Here is a 17,108-nt window from a genome sequence, read left to right as displayed (position 1 = left end):
GGGCAGGCTCCAGAGCAGGCAGCTCCATCCCCTTCCCACCCAGGCCCTTACACTGCTCGGGCTGCAGCCTGAGCCCCCAGGCCACCCACGCACACAGGGGCTCTCTCCTGGAGATGCCAGGGGACAAAAGGCCCAACTCTTGCCAGAACAGCCAGCTCCTTCCTTAGAGAGCAGCCTTGCTTCCATCCCAAGCTCTTCCTAACACCTGAACATCTCTGGGAACAGACTGTTCCTTTCAAGCCCAGCAAGAGCCCAAGGCAGCCTTGCTTCTGCCTCCCCCAGCTACCCCCAGTGAGTCAGAGCCGCATAACAGTGACAACTTCATCAGCCACTACTCCCAACCTGTGCCTGCTGTGGAAGGAGAATTAAACTCTTTCAGACCAGAACAGTAATTGAATCAGTTTAATATACAGTCAGCATATTGTAAATGCACTTGAAACTTACAGTATTGCTAACAGACGTGGCCATTGAGCCCAAGACCACCTTTCTAGAAAGGCACAGAGAGGCAGGAGAGTTGGGGCATTTCCCCAGATTAGTTGCAAGTGAGAAGGTGCACATAAGACCTTCCTCCTGGAAGCACCAGATCACCAGAAACTTGTGCTCTTTGAGAGGACTGCTAATGTGCTGGGATAAGTGCATGCACCTGGAGTGACAGCCAAAGCCTCCTGCTAGCCCTTACGTCAGGAAACTCTTGCTGGCTTTTGCATATACTAAAAGAAAAACAAAAAGAGGGGGAGGAAGAGCAGAAGAGGCTAGCTCTGTGTGCATGAAGTGTTCTTGGTGAGGCAGGAGTGAGGGAGATGTGTGACGTTGCTTTTGCCCTTGGCTGGGACAAGGGCTGTTATGTGCATTGCTTTGGACACCACAACCACCCTGGGGTGAGTGAGGAAAAAATGCCCCATCTTCCAGTATTGTCACCATGGTTTCTTGCACCAGCAGGGCAAGAGCAAAGTCTGGCCAGACCAAGCACCTGGAGTGGGGACAATGGTGTCACCAAGGATTTGGGTCATCTTCTGTGGCAGTTGAAGTGGCACCATGGTGGTGGGGGGAAGCCTGGAGACTTTTGGCTCTGCAGAAGGCACTGTTCACCAGGGTGGGTGGGTGTGTCTGGAGATGCTAATTCTCAAATTTTGCGTAAGGGTTCTCTTCCTTGAACAGGCCTAGAAGAGAGAAGAGATTTGTTCAGACAGCAGCTCCCACAGTGGTCACAGCCAGCAAGAAAACCAGTCCTGGGAAATAACTCTTTGTCATTTAAGCATCCTCAAGCCTCCCAGCTGCAGTTCTCCCAAAACACCTGCTCTTACTTGAGCAGTGCCCACAGTCAGCAGTGTTTCACTCTCCCCTTCTGCACAAGAGGAGACATCCATTGAGAAGCTTGACCTGATGGCAAACTCCTCTCCCAGGCAGGCCATGCACAGTCCAGGTCAAGCAGCCTGCCTAATCTTCCAGAGCTCTCCCCTCTACACAGCCCTTCTGTCAGACTGGATTACAAGCAAAGAGCCCAGACCCAAATTAAATTAAAACTGTTCTTAGACTTGCTTCCCTGCTCCTGCATCGAGACTGGGAAATGGCAAGGCAGGGTATGGGGCTGACTTTTGGGCTAGCAACAAGCCATGTGCCATGCTGTTTGATGCTTTCCCAGCTCAACACTGTGGGAATCCATGGGATTAAAGGATTTTAGAAAAGGTGGGACAAAGAAAGGCTGCAGAGACAGTAAGGATAGTGAAATGCTTAAGCAGCAGAAAAGAGATATCAGCAGTAGCGAAGACATGAGAAATAGAACAATAAAGCTATGTAGTTTGGCTTTCTAAGTTGCAAAAAGGTATATTTTAGTAAATATTTAGAAGGTTAAATATGAATAGGGCTCTGTGCTTTGTCTTTTATAAATGAACTATTGTATGAGAGGAAAAGTTGCTATTGTTTTAACCAAAGCTACGTGTGCTTCATGTGGTTGGATAGAACGACTGTCAATATGCTTTTGCTCTATGTAATTGGCTGAAACTGGGTCTGAAACTATCTTATAATATGTTGTAACATTAAGTTTCTTTGGCCTTCTGTCTGGATAGCGAGCTGCTCGCATCGATCTATTGCCATAGCCATGTAATGAGACCGATGCTTCTTAAATAAACAGCTCACGACGCTGTTCAGGTGTGGTCCCGTTCCGTTCGTGTCTGTAAATAGTTGCCGGCGTCAAATGGTGCCCCTCTGTGAGGAGGACTTTAGACTAGAATAAAAAAGAAAATCTTGGATAAACTCGGGCGCCGGAGACCCAGGAGGAATACTTCATCCCTTCGCCTTCTACATCTGATGTCTTTGTAAGTAATCTTTTTCTAGGGGCTTCCTGGGTGACAAAAATGAAAAATCATTTATCTAAAACAGAATGGGACGTTTTTTACCGGCTTGAGAAAATGTTACAAGATAAAGGACGTTCAGATATCACAAAAAATGAACTGAAAGACTTATTAGTCTGGGTAAAAGCAAACACTCAAAATATAGACTTGCAGTCTGCTTTTACCTTTGTTTTTTGGGATCAAATATACTGGAAAATCTATAATCTGTTCTCTCTCAAAAAGGACGAGACTGTATACAAATTCATGCCTGTTTCCAGGGCTTTGTTAGAGTGTTTTAAACAAACTGATGGTAATACAGACATTTCCAAACAACAGAACAAAATATCTTGTTCAGATGCTTTAAATCCACGTAATACCGAGTCACTGTCCTTTTCTGTGGAAGTTTCGGGTTCCACTCCGAGTTCCTTTCCTTCCAAAGCGTCCAGTGTCATGTCTTCCGGAGACGGCGAACCGGAACAGCTTCCATCTCGGGTCGCGTCCCCTGTTTCTTCCAGGCTTGTCAGCGTTTCTGCAGCTGAGAGCAGTCCTTCACCCCTCCCTCTGGGAAAAAATGGACTTTTGCCGTGTCGGGAAAGTTGTTCGGAAATTTTGTTGCGTTCCGGGAATGAGAATGTGCGCGAGTTCTGTTCGGGGGTGGGTGCGAGCCGCGTGAAGATGGTAGATGATAATTTGCCGAGGTTTCGTGATAAAGGAATTGCATGTTCTGAAACTGTACAAGCAGAGTTGGCCGAGATGGGCTTGGGATCTGTTTTGCCTGGTCGGGGAACTGTGGGGGTCACTCCTGCCACTGTTTCCTCTTCTCGTACAGACACCCCTTTGGGTTTGATTCAGGCGGGCTGTGTGTGTTGTCATTCGAAAAATCCTTTTCTAGTGAATTGTTCTGTTAAGCCTCTGCCAGGTTTTTCTGTGGCTCACCAAGCTTTTGGTACAGAGGATGAAATAGCTGTAGCTGTGACTCTGCCTTCAGAGAACAGGGCAGGGGAAAAGATAGAGGCAGCAGTCGACAGCCAGGGGTTTGAAAAGAAAGTAGGAGATTTTCGAAAGGTCCCTGTTGAGGCGTCGACTGAGATTTGGAGGGATTTGAAATCTGTCTCATTTGTTGGTGAAGGAAAAAATAGCATTTCAAACCTGCAGTCTAATGTTGGTAACCCTCCAGCTGAGTCCTCGCTGGCAGGGAGACAGTGTGAAACATGAAGTAAGGTTTTAGAAATTATCAGAGATAAAAATTCAAGGACAAGTAGCCAAGCTGAGACAAATTTTGGATTTTTTCCACAATCCAGAGAATACAATTCCTCCCCAGCCCCTCTTGGGAGGGCTCCGGAGGGGGCGTGGTCCATGGTTGAGCCCGCCTCTGTCCCTTTGGGCAGGGCTCCAGGAGAGGCGTGTTGTTCAGGTGTCTCTGCTAGGAATTCGGAGGTGTGTTCTCCCGTCCATCCTGGCAGAACTGGGAAAGTTCGTTGCTACAGCAACGTCCCTGCCAAGAATTCGGACACTGGCAGGGTTCCCGGAACAACCACTGTCAGTGAAACTGTCAATTCTAACCCTGATCCTCCTTTAAAGCTGCCGGACTGGTCTAATATTAATCAACAATTAGAAAAAGATTTGGATTCAAAGAAACAACTCCTTGCATTACCTGTAAGATATGGTCGTAATGATGTTAACCCTAGATATGAAAGTCTCTCTCACCATGATATAAAGGAATTACGTCAGGCTTTGAAAGAAAGTGGGTTCTCTTCTCCTTATTTTAATAGTGTGTTGAAAAGTACTTTTAATTCTCACGATTTAGTCCCTGCTGATTGTCAAAATATAGCTTCACTGATTTTAACCAATTCACAATACCTTCTATGGGAATTACAATGGAAAAAACTTCTTAATAAGTTGGTTGAAAAATATGCAAATACTGATCATGCAGATTTAGATGTTGTTCAATTAGCAGGCGATCCACCTTACCACAGAGCAGAAAATCAAGCAGTAGATTTGCCTCGGTCTGTATTAGCTGATATTAAAGATGCTGCTAGGGAAGCCTTATTTTCAGTAGAGCCAGCTGGCACACATGTAAATTCTTATACCTTGATTAAACAAGGTGAAACAGAATCCTATGGCTCTTTTTTGGATAGACTAACCCAAGCAGTTGAAAGGCAATGTCCAGATGAAAAAGCTCGTTCTTATATTGTCCAAAACCTTGCTTTTGTAAATGCTAATGATGAATGTAGAAAAATTATTTTAGCTTTGCCTGATCAGCCTCCAACTGTTGTGCAGATGTTAACAGCATGCAGCAGAATAGGTGGATCACAACACCTTGAAAATTTACAGGTCAATACCTTAGAAAAAACATTAGAAGTTAATTTGGCAAAACGAATGGATAAATTTGAAGAGTTTTTAGAAAAAAAGCTTGGGGAAAATTCTGTTAACACTGCACAGTTGGAATCTGATAAAAGGTCTTGTTGCTTTGCTTGTGGTAAACCAAATCATGTTAAAAAGGATTGTCCTGCGAAAATATTTCCACCAAAACAACTTTCTGTCTGCCCTCGATGCCGAAAAGGGAGGCATCTTGCTAAGCATTGTCACTCTCTTTTTGATATCGATGGCAAGCCTCTGTCGTTAAACTTCAAAAACAGCGCGCATTACCACCGCGCTCAGACACAAGTAGTGGTACCCCCTGGCAGCCAGGTACCCACTCAAATGGTAATGGTACCTCAGTCATTTGTGCCTCAATCAACCAATCCACAAACGATCCCAGCTCAATATCCTCAAGCACAAGGATCGAATTGGCCTCCTCAAAATTAATTCCTCTATTAAACAATTTATGCTGGGTGAACATTCCTACTGGAATTGTCAATCCTTTTCAGCAAGGGCAAGAATTTTTAATTTTAGGCAAAGTCAATAACAAATTTCTTGGACTCTCAATTCTTCCTACTGTTGTTTCAGTAAACTCTAATGAAGAGCTAAAGATTTTAGCTCTTGCACTTGAAGTTCCTATGGTAATTCCTCCAAAAACACCTATTGCTATTGCATTTCTGTTTCCTGTGAATACCCACAAGCAAAACAATTTTCCAAAGAATTCAATCGTGTCTGTACCTTCTAGTACCTCAGGTCCAGAGGTCTTTTGGATGCAATGTTTGGACCGTGACCGACCTCAATTAACTTGTAGCCTGACTCACTGTGGTAAAACAATTTATGTTACAGGCATGCCAGATACTGGTGCAGATGTCACTGTAATTTCTCACATGTTTTGGCCTAATGACTGGAATTTAGTGGCTCCTTCAGGTTCTCTCACTGGGATTGGAGGTGCTACTGTGTGTCTGCAAAGTGCATCCATGATTAACATTACAGGTCCTGAAGGAAAGACTGCAGCAGTGCGTCCTTTTGTTGTTCAGAAGCCTCTCACCGTCTGGGGAAGAGACGTTCTTTCCCAGTGGGGAGCGAAAATGGAAGTGTAATGACAGCCACGTTGAAACCTGCCACTTTAAAGATTACCAGGAAAACTGATCATCCTATATGGATTGATCAATGGCCTTCTGTCTGGATAGCGAGCTACTCGCATCGATCCATTGCCATAGCCATGTAATGAGACTGATGCTTCTTAAATAAACAGCTCACGACGCTGTTCAGGTGTGGTCCCGTTCCGTTCGTGTCTGTAAATAGTTGCCGGCGTCAAAGGACAAGATTGCAAACTCTGGGGTCAGGCTGCAGCAAGACAACTCTGACATGGCAAGACAGACCCAGAGCACAGCCCTTCCACAGGCAGATGCTTCCCATACCAAGAGCTCCTTCAGGCACAGCTTTGCCTGCTCTTTCTTTCCTAAAGGATCCAGCCCATCCAGAGGCCCTGGAATCTCCTGCCTAACCTGGACCTGCAGTGGGCAGCAGCTGCAGGCAGAGGAAAGATCTCTAGTTTTCCCTACAGCCCCTCCAAAGCCAGAGACCACCAAGTGCAGCATGCATGAGCCCAAGTGCTCCACAGCCAGACACTGGCAGAGCCCCCGGCAGCCCCAGTGGGCAGGCTGGAGGGACAGCGCAACTTCCAAGTTGATGTTCTCCTCAGGCAGGTCCAGACCTGGCCCAGGTCTGTGGGACTCACCTGAGGGGCAGTTCAGCCCCAGGAGGGAGGCTGTGCACTCCCATCCCCAGGGGACTGAGACACCACTGCTGGCACAGAGGAGCAGAGGGATTGGGGTGGGATTGGTGCCTGCTCTGTGCTCCTGCAGCTGTGGGCATTCTGATTCCTACCTGGCCCCACACCTCAGACTGCTGGCTCACCACAGAATTACTGGAGGGCTGTGTCTGAAGGGTAACAGGATTATGATGGTGCTGTGTCTGCCAGCTTCTGCTTCTACCTTCTAGTCAAGCTCCATCAACTTCTCCCACGTGGTAAGCTTGGAGAACACATTCTGGAGAACATTATACACTTCCTCTTCCCTGCCCAGGAAAAATAGCCCTTGTATGGGCTCACACACCATGACCCCAGCATCTCTACACTTACTCTGAGCCAAGAGAAGCAGGGACCATATTTTCCCTGCTGGCCAGGTCTCATCTACAGCTGTAACCATGGCAAGGAGCACAGTTACAGAGGCTGCTTCATCTAAAGCTTAGTTTGAATCACTCACGTCAGCACTGTACCGTATTTTCTTCGGATTTCATCATGCCGTGATTTCATCTCTGCTCTCCTGCGAGAGGCAAACAAAAAAGCCATGAGTCAGTGACTGGTGGTACAAAAGGGAACAAGAAGAGCCAGAGCTCCTTGCTTATTCCCAAACAAGGGAGCTCCAGGCTGGCAGGTTTGCTCAGCCTGCCACCTCAGGGAGTCTCTGGGGACCACCAGAGCCCACACATCAGCAGCCCTCAGGGAGCTGCATACACAAAACTTGTGATGCTACATCCACGAGTCACCCCGGCGTGACACTCCTAATGAGGCTTGTGTGTGAGCTAGGGCTGAAGCAGCCACTGACTGCATGTGCTGAGCCCCATGTGCCTCCTGGCATCACATTTGATGGCACAGACAGCAGCCAAGTCATCCTGCAGCCTCAGGGCCTGTGGTACAAACACACCTCTCCTCCTGCCGCACCCGCCTCTTCTCCCGCTCCCTGGCTGCTCTCTCATCATCCTTGTCCGGCCTGGTGGACAGAAAAACCCCTTAGTGCACTCAGCACTCAGTCCTGCAGCAGCACACGGCTGCATCTGAGCTGCTCCACAATCACGGCACCCCCCAATACTTACTTTTTGCTCTTTTTCTTACAACAGCAGCAGCAGCAGCAGCAGACCCCCAACATGATCAGAAGTGTTCCTCCCACCACGGACATTGCAATGATCAGGGCTTCAAAGTTCACTGAAGGATTTGACAAAAACGTGTTTAGCACACACAGACACAGCTGTCTGGGGTTACAATACAGGATCACAGAATCATTAATGTTGGGAAAGCACTCAGGGATCATCAAATCCAACTGTTCCCCCAGCACTGCCAGGTCTTCCAGTAAACATGTCCCCAGGTGCAACAGCTCTGTGTTTTTTGAATGCTTCCAGGGATGCTACCGCTGCCCTGGGCAGCCTGTTCCACTGTCTGACCACCCTCTGAGTGAAGAATCTTTTTCTTACTATCCAACCTAAACCTCCTCTGGTGCAATTTGAGGCCATTTCCTCTTATCCTACAGCCACTTTCTCTGATCTTGTTTATGAACATACAGCTACTGTCACCAGCAGCTTCAGTCACTGGGCTGGAGATGTGCAGCCACCTGGGAAAGCAAATGGACATTGTTAGCTGTGGATAACAATGTAGATAAACCTATGTAGACATAACAAGTGTTGGTACCCACAAATAAACACCAGCTGAGCACATGTCCCTGCTAACAGGAGCGCTCAGTTACTGGCAGGGAGAAACGCACTCAGGTCAAACTCCTCTGGCAGAAACAGGAGCAAAGCTATCTTAATCACTAATCCAGGTAAAAAGTAACCATTGAGGGAAAAAACCCAACAACTGAAGGCTTCAGGGCTAAGGAATCATCTCTGACAGGGAGGAATTACTGTCCATGGGAGCCAGCCTCAGAAGACATCTCTGATGAGATGAGCACTTAGCGGCATCTGAAGTCCTTGGGCAAGAGATAAACTGAAAAAAAATCTGTCAGGTTGGGGCCAGCAGTGCTGCTCAGGCAGCTGAGGGCCAAGTCCTGCTTCCTGCACCTGACTACCACGTCTCCCCAGGGCTGGGGGGCTCTGCTTGCCCACACACAGAACAAAGCCTGCTGGAACATGGCGAGGCAGCAGCCGTGAGCCCTGGTCCCTGCTCATCCCACTCAGCTCCTGCAGTAATGGCAGTAGAGACACCAGCCTAAACTGACACATCTACATGCCAAGGATTTCAGGCAACAACAAAGAGGAGGTTCTTCCAAGTGTGGTTCAGGCTGTTCACAGAATTGTGCCTGTGGAAATATTTGTTTAGGAGCCACTTTGCACACGACAGCCAGGCTACAGAAATCTCAGTGCACCTGAACCTGCTCAGAGCACTTGAAGGTCATTTAGTCCAACTCCATCTTTCACTAGACCAGGCTGCTCACAGTCCTATCCAACCTGACCTTGAACGTTTCCAGGGATGGGGCATTCAGCACCTCTCTGGGCAACCTGTGCCACTGTCTCATCACCCTTATTGTAAGAAACTTCTTCCTTTTATCTGTTCTAAAGAGATCCTCTTTTAGGTACTCCAGCCTGAGCTGACTCCAGCAGTGTCAGTGCTTCTGAAACCCTTTTGGGGTTTCAGGATGAGCCTGGGGTTCAGCTCCCCCCTTCCCACACAGAGAGGTCTGAGGCAGAGCACCAGGCACTCCTCCAGCTGATGACAGAGGCTAAGTCACACACACCAAAAAAGCAGAATCACATAAGAGCTAATCTCCCACAGGACTAATCTTCTCTATAGCGAGTTTTGCAAGCTAAGGAATGTGATCTTCGAAGCTACTCACATCAAAACTAGCACTTCAAGGTCTTACAGAAGTTTCAGAAAAGCATACCACAGGGCTCACAAAGAGGAGATTCTTCCACAAGCATAAGAGCAGTATGAACTCTTGTGGGCAGACAAGAGAGCCCAGCCTCAAGCACAAAAGATAACAGGCAACGGCAATTCAGCACCAGGCTCCTCATCAAGGGGGTGGGTGAGTGCAACCAGGCCCCAGCTTGCTTCCTTCCTTCTCCAGCCCCCAAAAGCTGGCTTCTCTATGAGCATGAATATGCACTAAGCTTGGTCTGAACAAGGCACCAATCTCTCCAGAAATCCTTCAGAAAACAGAGCAGCAGGGAGGAGAGGCAGCTGCCCACCAGAGAAAGCTCCCAGAGGAGACCTGCATGTGCAGGGGTAGTTTTAGAAGAGGTTTTTTCTCAGGTGGGTGAGAGCTGAGCAGGACCACGGTACACTCAGCACTAGAAGCACACACAGGTTCCCAGAGAAGTCATCACACCTCTGGTTCCAGGAGCCCACCTGGGACAGCAGCCACGTGAAGAACCAGAAGCAGTGCACAGAGTGACCTGCCAGCTGCAGAGGAGAGATCTGGGATTCAGACACCAGGAGGGCTGCAGAGGCCCACAGAGAACCTTCCACTCCTGTTCCCAGGCGCTAGCCATGTCTGGAGCCTCCATCACACCAAAGCATAAGGGATGTATTTTGGAGTAGCTAAATCCTCACAGGTCCTACTTGCCAGAAGGCAGGGAACTGCTCATACTCTGCTTCCCCGCCCACGCTTCAGGAGGTTTGCAGAACCTTGACTGCCTTCAGCCTGTCACTGCTACACTGGCAGAGAGCTGGGAGGCAGGGGAACCTCCCACAGCAGCAAGCACTGTCACAGCCACCAGCCAGGCTGGCACTCACCCCAGCAGACTCCCCAGCGCGCCGAGCAGAGCTCGCACAGGTCGGCCGGCGGGAGGATTCTTCGGACGGGGTACTCCATGCACCTCCTGCTGCTGGCACACCACAGGCACTAGGACACAGGAGCAGGCAGCACAGCGTTACTGCTGCACTGACAGCGACCCTCGCTTTGCTTGGCAGCCACAGCACAGGGCCACCTCTGCTGGCTCACGAGACAGCACCCAGCAGCAACAGGGCGCTCAGGAGTAAGAGCTGTGTGAGCACAGATCACACCAGGAGAGGCAGGAGAGGGGAGCGCAGAGCTCTCGAGCAAGTAAAGATGCTGAGAATCCTTCTCCTGGCTTAGAATTGTAGACTGTCCTGAGCTGGAAGGGACTGATAAGGATCATTGAGCCAACTACTGGCCCTGCCCAGGACAGCCTTAAGAATCCCACCATTAATAACACAAATCCTTTACGTTTATTTTTGAGATAAGAAGAAAGCCTTTGAGACAAAGCGCTCTACACACACAAAGCTGATGAGCAGGAGAGGTGTGCATGTGCCCAGCCACTACAGACCACCTGCGGAGCTTTGCATGCTCCTCTCCTGGTGGCTCCAATCCCCAACCCCAGCATTCAGTAGGGGTTTGGTCAAACTGGTTCTGGCTACATCAGCTGCAAGATCTGACTCAAGTTCAAGTGTGCTGATATCTGTGATAAGGCAGCAGGGACTGGCAGGACACCAGCACACATCCTGCACCCAGCCAGTGCCACGGCCCAGCTGCTGGAGGGGAACTTGACCAGCCAGCCCAGCCCACTCAGTCCCTTCTCCAAGCACATCGTCCATCCATCAGGAAGCAGCTCAGCAATTCCATTACTCTAATCAAAAAGCACACAACAAAACCCACCCAGTTTCTAGCAACCTCCTTCCAGAGCACCAGAGAGGGATTGCCCTCTCACCCTCATAGGTGGGTGGAATTTGCAGCATGTCTGGGACAAGGGCAGGGGACCAGCCCTGCTTCCAGGAAGGAAACTTTTTCAGCATGGTGAGAGGCTGGGAGCCTCACTGCTGCTACTCACAGTGACATTTTTCAGGCATTCTTCACAGCTCCTGTTCGTATACTGGCGACAATCTGCAGGAAGAAAACAAGACACCTCAGGACTTTGAAGAGCTTCAGTGGTTTAAAACTCTGGGCTCCTCCAAGCCTGCTCCTACCCACCACTGGGCCAGCAGCAGTGCATGCTGCTGCTGCAAGAGCCACCAGCTTCAGCACATGCTCCATGTCATGGTGGGAAGCCCAAATGCAAGGCAAGTTCTGCCTTGCTCTGCTGACAAAGCCCTAAGCTGCGAGTTCCTCTCTTGGGTTTTATTTCCCTAAAAGCCTGAGAATCTGCTGTGGCAGTAGGGCAGCCAGGGCACACAGCTAGAGTCGGTCTGGAGGGACCCTATGAGGATGAGGGCAAGCAGTGGCTGGGTGATACAGTCCTGTAGCACCAGATATGGAGCAGCTCAAGCAAACAAGCCCCAGACACAGAAGCTGCTGCCAGGAGAAGCAGAGGAGCACACAGGGACACACAGAGCCACAGATCCTGCAGGAGGCCTCCTGCTGCACACGAGGGCTGTACCCTACCCCAGCCAGTTCATCCAAATCCTCCTTCAGCAGGACACAGTCCAGGCAATGCAGCAGCACTGCAGCCAAAATCTGTGCTGATGTTCAGAACCTGTTTCCACCCCCATCTGGCGGAGGAAGACCCCAGTTTACAGAGACAGGTGGCTCCCAGGACCAGAGCCACCATGGATGCCACAGGACCAGAGCCACCATGGATGAAGGCATCCCCACAGGATGCATCCAGCTGGGCAGGGGAGTGGATAAGGTCTGAACCTGGACACAGGACAAACTGTTATGGTTGTTGCAGCACTTCGTGCTGGAAAATGAAGTATTGAGATTGTCTAAAAGAGACAGTCTCAAGAAAAGGGGAGACTTGAAAAATAACACAGAGACTAGAAATTTTCAGTTCCCCTGAAGTTGCTGAATAAAGCTTTGGGACTAACTAGAAAAAAGATAGAAGGATGTAAAGGTATGCACAAAGGAGGATAAATGTAGCTGGAACCAGTGGAGAAACAGACAGAGGACTAGAGAGGGGTTTTTTGTGAGCTACATAACAAAAACCAACAGTGCATGCCCAAAGAAAAAGTTCAAAGTAAGGTCACCAGTAATACTGAAGCCTTCAGTGAATATGACCACCAGACACCCCTTTAGATGACCTCCAGGACCAAAAAAGTAATTCCAGTAAAAGGTGAATGCATGCAAATTAGTTCTAGGAAAGTGGTGTTTGTGTATTAGCTAGGAGGTACCTTGTAATGAATATGTATGATCAGCATGGAATAAGTACCCTGTTGTGAACTCTCACCACACACATCACATTAAAGGAGATACTCTTCCATGTGTCCGACGCGGATAAAGAATGACTGCTTTCCAATGTTTCAAACGGAATAAAAAACTTTATTTCATAGCTAATATCCTAATATCCTAACATCCTAATATCCTGATGTCCTAATGTGCTAATGTCCTTATGTCCTAATGTCCTTATGTCCTATATGTTCTAATGTCCTTATGTCGTAATGTCCTAATATCCTAATATCCTAGTATCCTAATATCCTAATATCCTAGTATGCTAATATCCTAATATCCTAATATCCTAATATCCTAATATCCTAATATACTAATATCCTAATATCCTAATGTCCTAGTATCCTAATATCCTAGTATCCTAATATCCTAATATCCTAATATCCTACCCTCTCCCCAAGTTTCTACAACTATATGCTTTCCCTCCAACAGCTCCTACTCTCCCAGTCTTGATGTGTGCCCAAACGGGTAGAAGAAACTAGACGAGGCCCGTCTCAGCATCCTGGTCGTCAGCTCAGACGGGCCGTGGAGGATCCACATCAAATCAGATCGCAGGGGGACGGTGTTGGTTGTCCCCTGCGGCCAGCGCTGCAATTCCCCTCGGTGGCCGCTGTCCCAGCCCGTTTCTTCGCAGGTCATCCTGCTCTCTCCGGGGACGCTGGCGGGGCACAGGGCTCGGTGACCTGTCGCCATCAGCATGTCTTCGGCGCCGGCCACCTCCAGGAGCCGCATCCTCCTGCGCCTCCTGCTGCTGCCGCTGGCGCCACCGCGCCACGAAGGGATGGAGGCGGCGGCGGGGGCGACGCGGGGCCACCGGGGCTGGGTTGTCCTGGCCCTCCAGCACGCGGATGCTGCCGATGGGCCCTTGGCAGGTGGGGCAGGTGGCGGCGGCGTCGGTGGCAGCCTGGGGCTGGATGCAGGCGTGGCAGAACACGTGTCCGCAGGGCTCCACGGTAGCAGCGGGGTTGCGCAGGAAATCCACGCAGATGCGGCAGACGCGCACGGCTCGTGGCGCTGATGGCTCCTGTCTAACCTCGGCCATTGCTGCTCCTGGACTTGGCTGCTCTCGCTGGCAGGACTCGAAGGCTTGGCTCCCACTTCTGGAATTCAGAGGTTTCTCAGTCACTGGGAGCACTCGGAGGCTCCTCAGTCACTGACAGCACTCAGAGGTTCCTCAGTCACTAGGACTAAGAGGCTCCTCTTCACTCACTGGCAGAACTCAGAGGGTTGTCTTCACTTACTGGAGTCACTCAGAGGCTCCTCGGTCACTGGCAGTGCTCAGGTTCCTGGGTCACTGACAGCACTCGGAAGATCCACAGACACTGGTAGCACACAGGCTCCTCAGATGCTGGCAGCAGTGGAAGCTCCTCAGCTGCTCTGGGTCACAACGTGAGTGCTCCGGCACTACCCAACGCTGGTGGTTATAGTAACGCAAGTGTGTCATAATGGTCATGAGTGGTGACAACACAGGGCTCTGAGGGACACACCCAGGAGCCCCCCCACCCACAGAGATTCTATGGCACAAAACCCACCTGGCGGTGGGCTGCACGCCTCAGCGTTTGCCCAGATCCCTTCCCTTCTCTGCCAGTCACACCCACCAGGACCTGCAGAGATCCTGCTCTGCAGAGCTGCCTTCCATGGCGTGTGCTGGGGCTGCACCTCCTCAGCAGGAGCACTCTGCTCGGCCCTTGGTTGAGCTTCAGGAGGTTCCATCAGCCCATTTCTCCAGCTTGTTGAGGCCCTTGTGGGTGCAGAGTCACCCGCTGGTGTCTCAGCAGCTCTTCCCACTGTAGGAAATTCAGCAAACTTGCTGAGGGTGCTCTGGGCCCCGTTATTCAGACCACTATCAAGAAGGAAGATGACCGGTCCCAGTACTGACACCTGGGCTACACTGCTGATGATCAGCCTCTCTCTCCGCTTCATACTCTACTTAAAAACCAGTATCAACAGTTAAAATCACCTCCTCTCAGGGCAGAGCTTATTTGCAAAGTTCTGCCTCCCCCAAGCCTCCTGCTTTCTCCAAACTCATGAGAAATGTCTGATTGTTATAGATGAAAAATGAAAAATAGCCAATTTTAATAAAAATATAAAAAATAAAAATTATTTCACGACCGTAACACAGTCTCGACAGCCACCAATCAATCGGACAGCCGCCCCTGGGAGGTGATGTGGGTGAACGTGAGATTGGCCTCGCTAGCGCCAATTCCTCCCCGTCCACACTGGCTGCTCCAAGGCAGCAGTTCTTATACAGTTTATTTCGCCCGCGGCAGAACGTCTTTGTTTCTTTCTGAGTTCTTCATATTCAAGTTGGTTTCCTTCTCTGGCTCGGGCTGCACAAAGCCTCCGTCCGGGAATAGAATAATACACTTCCCTGATTCCCGGAATCCAGCATTCAGATGGAAGGCGTTGATGGCCCTGGTCCTCTCAGATAGGTGTCTTGTCTGGGCCATCATCGCTTGGGGTCACTGGGTGCAGGTCCTTGTGAATGCCCATCCCCTGTGCAGCAGAGTTTCCTTCACATGTAAATGTGGTGGTGCCTCTCTGTCCATCTGCCACGGTTTCACCATCCTGGGGAAGAATCTCTCCCCCGCCTTGTACACCAGTAGTTCATTTTATACATATATATATTGATATATCTTTTATTCCCACGAATTACTAACCATATTTATAACACTGACCATTTATCAGCCCCAGTGAGCATTTCCCCCTTCAAATACAGCAGCTCTGGCATACAGCATAGGATCTGTTGAATTGTTTGCTTCTTCCACCACTTTTCCTGAAATATACCTGAAATATACCTGGTATTTTCCTGGAAATACCATTGTAGCACTACACACTGACACCACCACTTGGAATAATTTGTGACCTTTGCAAGGAGACAGGTTGTTTGGCACAGACTCTCCAGCAGCAGGCACTTCAGGGCCTAGCTGCTGCTGCCACCATAGCCCTGCTGTGAAGGGAATGGAAGAGGCTGTGATGACAGCAGGCCGCCCCAGCACAGTTATCCACATGCAGCTGGGCAGCCTGTGCTCACAGCTCAGTCTGCCCCTGGGATTTCGCCTCTCAGAGTGCTGGCTGTTTGTCCCACCTTTCCTATCACATGGTTGGAATTGGCCTAGTGCCAGCTTTTTGTGGCCTTTATGTGCAGGGCTGTAGAAATCTCAGTCTCAAAGCCAAGCTCCCTGTTACATCTCATTAACCCCGTCTTTCCAAGTTCCCAGGGCATGGCCACATTCCATCCACCATCCATCCTGGCTCCCAGCAGGTCTCTCTGCTGCCCTGGCTCAGCAGAGGAGGACAGAGCCAGTCACAAGTGGGGTCTCAGGAAGAGGAACTTGCTTGCAGTTCCCTGATAGGTTTGCAGACATCACTCCTTAGCTCTAGGAGCAGGGCCAGTGGAGCACTGAGGGTACCCAAAATGAATTTACTGGTCCCAGTTCCAGGACAGGAGGGGGACTGGAGCCTGGTGCAGCCCAGCAGGGGAAAGGCAGCTCAAAAGGCTTTGGCACCAGCTGTCCCTGGACCTTGCTGGCTCTCAAGCAAAGGCCCCACAGCTTTCCCTGTGCCTTTGGCTGGCAGAGGCACCACGGGCCCTTTGGGCCAGCACATGAAGGACCCCTCTCAGCACTTTCCCTTCTCTTCACTGGGCTCCACAGTTCATCCTCCACGCACAAGGGATTCCAGCCACGCCGGGATCTGTGAATCATCACCTCCCTGCCGTGCACACCCGGACACGGCGCTCTCGGCACCACCCTGGCTCCTGCCCGGCAGCCCCGGGGCGCAGCCCCTGCCCGGACAGAAGGTGGGAGAGCAGCCACCACCAGACCTCGGCAGAGTCAGGCCCTGTGTTCCTCCCACCCGAGCCTCTCCTGGCAGTAGCCGGCGACAATCTGGATTAAAAGTCACCCGCGAGCCCTGCCCCTGGGGCAGCAGCCAGGGCTCCCGGCGCCTCAGCTCCCCGAGCCCAGCTGGGGCCGCTGTGCTGAGCTCCACAAGCCCGGCCGTGCAGAGGGAGAGCTTCACCCCGGCCCACGGGAGCCTCCCCGGCAGGAGGCCACGGGCAGCTCTCCTCAGCCCAGACTCTCCCAGCCCTGCCCGGCCTGCACACGGGGCTGCGGCTGCTGCAGGGCCGGGCCTGGGCAGGCTCCAGAGCAGGCAGCTCCATCCCCTTCCCACCCAGGTCCTTACACTGCTCGGGCTGCAGCCTGAGCCCCCAGGCCACCCACGCAAACAGGGGCTCTCTCCTGGAGATGCCAGGGGACAAAAGGCCCAACTCTTGCCAGAACAGCCAGCTCCTTCCTTAGAGAGCAGCCTTGCTTCCATCCCAAGCTCTTCCTAACACCTGAACATCTCTGGGAACAGACTGTTCCTTTCAAGCCCAGCAAGAGCCCAAGGCAGCCTTGCTTCTGCCTCCCCCAGCTACCCCCAGTGAGTCAGAGCCACACAACAGTGACAACTCAATCAGCCACTCCCCCTGATCTGTGCCTGCTGTGGAAGGAGAATTAAACTCTTTCAGACCAGAACA

General features: G+C 50.6%; 1 protein-coding gene across 1 annotated transcript; it reads right to left on the bottom strand.

Moving 5' to 3' along the window:
* Positions 1–388: 388 nt before the first annotated feature.
* LOC135299826 (pituitary tumor-transforming gene 1 protein-interacting protein-like) lies at positions 389–11,455 on the bottom strand. The gene is made up of 7 exons (XM_064419251.1): positions 11,389–11,455; positions 11,253–11,305; positions 10,198–10,306; positions 7,569–7,677; positions 7,400–7,465; positions 6,972–7,018; positions 389–1,160 (listed from the first exon to the last, which is right to left on the bottom strand). Exons 1-7 carry the CDS (start codon positions 11,453–11,455, stop codon positions 1,117–1,119), a joined length of 495 nt encoding a protein of 164 aa, XP_064275321.1. The 3' UTR covers positions 389–1,116.
* Between the last annotated feature and the right edge of the window lie 5,653 nt (positions 11,456–17,108).

This window comes from Passer domesticus, chromosome 4 (genome assembly GCF_036417665.1).
Source record: "Passer domesticus isolate bPasDom1 chromosome 4, bPasDom1.hap1, whole genome shotgun sequence".
Classification (NCBI taxonomy): domain Eukaryota; kingdom Metazoa; phylum Chordata; class Aves; order Passeriformes; family Passeridae; genus Passer; species Passer domesticus.
This window is presented reverse-complemented; position numbering and strand designations above follow the sequence as displayed.

Bases quoted from the DNA above. Each gene is read 5' to 3' on its own strand.
- LOC135299826 (XM_064419251.1), bottom strand. From the start codon at position 11,455: ATGGAGCATGTGCTGAAGCTGGTGGCTCTTGCAGCAGCAGCATGCACT. The intron at 11,306-11,388 runs GTAGGAGCAGGC...TTCTTCCTGCAG, and splicing joins TGCTGCTGGCCCAGTGGTGG to ATTGTCGCCAGTATACGAAC. The intron at 7,466-7,568 runs GTAAGTATTGGG...TCTGTCCACCAG, and splicing joins TGTAAGAAAAAGAGCAAAAA to GCCGGACAAGGATGATGAGA.